We start from the raw sequence: 3,725 nt of genomic DNA, 5'->3' as shown, positions 1-3,725 counted from the left end.
TTATTCTGGGTTTATCTGAAACTGAAATTTAACTGGGTGCCCTGTATTTTTCTTCACTAAGTCTCGCAACCCTTATATACTTACCACCAGCTCAGGTATTATATATTTATTGTAGTTTTGTTTAGTCTATGTCTTCCCCTACTAGAATGTGCAGCGTTACCAGAGACTACAACAATGGAAGAGTGCCGGATACACAGGAGTAGCTGCTTACTGAATCTTAGTGAATGAATGAATGAACACACACCATAAATACAAGCCACACCATGTAATGAGGAAAAGTTACATGTCCCAGAATTCCTGACTTGTGAACAGAAACCATGCACACAAAGGCCACAGACACAGATAGACACATCTGTACTGTGCTCCCCACACCAACCCCACACTTACCACAGACTTAACTGATACACATCACTCACTCTTCCCACATACTCACAGTCACCACCGAGGCCTACATTACCAACAAGACAGTGACAGAGTAAGTACTGATTTGAATTAAATACTGGAGTATCCACTGGGAACCCCATCTCAACTGTGTGTATTCACTGCACCTGACACGTGCCAGACACTCGGTAAATATTTGTGGACAGAGAGGACTGATGAACCCACCCTGAGCCTTTCATTCCTCCCTCAGCAATCTCCAAGTCACAAGAGGATCCCCCTCAGCTTGGATCCACTGTGGTGGCCCAAGGCTGCAGCCCAGGGGCAGGGGAGGTCTCCTCTGCCTCTACATACTTCTCCTGTGCTTCTTCTCCGCGCAAGCTCATCTACGCTGGTAAGGGCGCGGGGCTCCTCAGGTGAGGGGGTGTTTGGCTGTGAGGCAGGAGGCACACAGATCCCAGGGAGGCTGAGAGGAAACCCAGGGTCATCAGAGGTGATGAGGGCTCTGTGGAGGAGCCTGGGCAGGATGGCTGAGCTGTTACGAGGGCGTGGATCCCAGCTGAGTCTGGGGCGGGGGTGTGTGAATCCTGGTACTACCATGGTGGGGAAGTCAAGGAGCAGGGGCCGGAAAGGTCTGGGCTTGAGGTGGAGGGAAGAGGGACCAGATTAAGCATCTTCAGAGGAATATTTAGGGTTTATCTTGCATTTGCTTCCAGAGAAGGACAGAGTTCTGCATCATAGACCTCCAGCCTGAGAGCAGCACCATCCAGCTCAGGTCCACACAGCTCACACATACATCCGCCCTCCAGGCACAGCCCTTCTCAGTGCACACAGAAACCCCAAGCACCACAGCCCCATTCCACAAGTAATGCACCACCGATATTCCCAAACTCACACTGCTCGTCGTACACGCATCCAGCCGCATCCCTCACATACCACAGCCCTCACCACCATACTCCACAACCCTGTATACAGACACCGCTCCAGTATCCCCCCACACGCACATGAAAAGCCCACAGATGACACCAGATACACCGCTCCGTCCTACGGCCAACAGACACCAAGCTCACGACATAGCTACGTCATGCAAATGTCCCTCTCTCGTCTACCACACCTGCTCCCTCAGCTTCCGGCATGGCCCATGCATGTTATTATGGTTTTAATTTCCTTTTTCAGGAATCCGGAGATCACATCGAGACACTGCCCAGCCTACAGCACCCCTAGCCCAGGATCAGGAAGAAGGAGAGACCGCTCCCCCATCACACTGTGTCTCCTCCTCACCCTCTTCACCCTGTAAGAACAATCTGCACCCAGACAAAGAGGAAAGGGGCATGAAAATACACTACATGCAGGTACAAGTGAACAAGGGTGTAGCTGTCTCCTGGAAGACAAAGAAACCCTTGGAGTTGCCTGAAAAGCAGCTGTCGATAGAAGAAGTGATCCTTCCTGAGGATGTGTGCACAGTAGCCACTGACCCCTCTTCTGATGTGTCCACCGAAAGCCTCCTGTCTGACAGTGAGCCCACTGGGGAGGAGAAAGAGTATGAGGAAAGGGCAGAGCCAGGCAGCCCATCAGGGTCACCTGAAGTCCAGGAGACACCCAGGGCCAAGACACCGGACTGGATGGTGACCATGGAGACCGGCTTCAGGTGCATGGCCTGCTGCCGGGTCTTCCCCACCTTGGAGATCCTCCAGCAGCACGTGAAGTTCGGCGTCCTGGAGGGCTTCAGCTGCCGTGTCTTTCATCTCACCATGGCCCAGTGGATGGGCAATGTGGATGCCGAGAGCACCGCTGAGGAGGAGGGCTATGTGGAATCCGAGAGCACCCCTGAGGAGGAGGGCAGTGTGGAACCCAAGACCACCTCTGAGGACGAGGAGGACGAGGAGGACGAGGAAGAGAAGCTAGAAGGCCCCAGCCCGAAGAGACCCTGCAGGCAGGGTCTTTTCTCTCTTTTGAGTTCCACACAGCAACTGAGATTCATGGGACAGAAGATCCTGGAGACGGTGTGGCCTTGGAAGAGGTAAGGCTTGAGGCTGGCACTCTTCTGAGCCTATGTCACGAGGGCCCAGAGGGGTCTAAGGGAAGGGGCCGCACACATGTGCTGGTTTACCTAATGGCTGTGCAGTTGCATCAACTTGGGACACACCCAGCACTTCCAAAGGAACTGAGCTCTGTTGACTTCAACAAGAAGGTGGAGCCTTTTCCTAGGAGTTTTCTCAGGGTCTGCACGATGGGCCTCAACTCTTAGAGGACGTACCACCAGCAGCTCCTTGTCAGCAGAGAGAGCCAGGAGTGGTCTGAAGAGAGGACAGGGGCCCTTGCAGGACCGGAACTTTGAGGTCTGAGATCCTTGGGCCTGAGCTGAGATCTCACGCTGACCACTGGACCTAGCCTTTTGTGACAAAGGGGAATATGAAAGAGAGTCACGTGGAAATGAGGTCCCCCGAGATATGGAAATGTTCCAGAACCTTCGTCGCGTGGTAGTTGATCTGGAGCCAAGCTCACTGTGGTGTGTGTGGCTCTGAGCATTAAGGCAACGCTGGAGGGTAACCCTGACCAGCCGAGCTTGGAGTGCTGCTTGTCTCTTCCTGTTCTACCTCATTTGTTTTATCCCTTCCAGGGAGAAGAAAGGACCCTCGGGATAGTAGCAGACAGAATGCCATGGTCTGAAGGAGGATGAAGGGACCGGCAATCAGTCTAACATCATATGACAATATGAACATCCTATGCAATAAAGGGCATTTTCCAAACCTTTCCTGGAGGTTTTAGTTAATTACATTTTTCTATCTATGCATCTATCTGTCATCTACATCTGTATCTTTCAAGGTTTGTGAACAAGCTTTCACATAAGCACTAGAGACGTCCGCCAGCATTTTCCAGAAGGAGGCCTGGAAATTGCTGGGGACTCCTCACAAATAGGGAATGGCCACAACCCCTGCCACACAGACTATGCGCGTGGCCCTCCTGACGTACTCCCACTCTCTCTCTGAATTTCCCGAGGTCTGAGATGAGGGTGCTGGCTGGAGGCAATGATCGCGTGCAGGCTGAATCTTCTCCAGATTCTGATTCTCTTCCTGGGCCTATCGTCCTCAAGCACAGTCTCCATGTCCCTGGTCACACTGATCTCTCTCCTTCAGTCCTTCCCTCCCTCCCTCTCCTGCCTCCCAGTGCAGAGAATTCTTTTTTACATTTGAGACGAGATTTATTTTTTGTGCACCGAATTCTCACCTGTTCTACTGTGGCCTCTGTTTTGAACATTCCAAAGCTGAGAATTTTCTTTTTTTCTCCCTCATTTCTGCTGAGTCTTTACCTTCCTAATGCAGTGAACTCAGAGTGCCTAGCTGACT

The 3,725-nt window shown here is 51.9% G+C and overlaps 1 protein-coding gene across 1 annotated transcript; it reads left to right on the top strand.

The window, feature by feature from the left end:
- The first annotated feature begins 375 nt into the window (after window positions 1-375).
- Window positions 376-2,736, top strand: LOC308615705 (protein FAM170A-like). The gene has a single exon (XM_081231341.1). It carries the CDS (start codon window positions 1,710-1,712, stop codon window positions 2,400-2,402), a length of 693 nt encoding a protein of 230 aa, XP_081087467.1. The 5' UTR covers window positions 376-1,709; the 3' UTR covers window positions 2,403-2,736.
- Window positions 2,737-3,725: the final 989 nt, after the last annotated feature.

The sequence above is a fragment of the Mesoplodon bidens genome (assembly GCF_964165515.1).
Source record: "Mesoplodon bidens genome assembly, chromosome: 4".
Lineage (NCBI taxonomy): Eukaryota > Metazoa > Chordata > Mammalia > Artiodactyla > Ziphiidae > Mesoplodon > Mesoplodon bidens.
Note: the sequence above shows the minus strand (reverse complement) of the source record. Positions and strands in the feature narration are given on the sequence as shown.

Coding starts and splice junctions, on each gene's coding strand:
- LOC308615705 (XM_081231341.1), top strand. CDS start 1,710: ATGAAAATACACTACATGCAGGTACAAGTGAACAAGGGTGTAGCTGTC.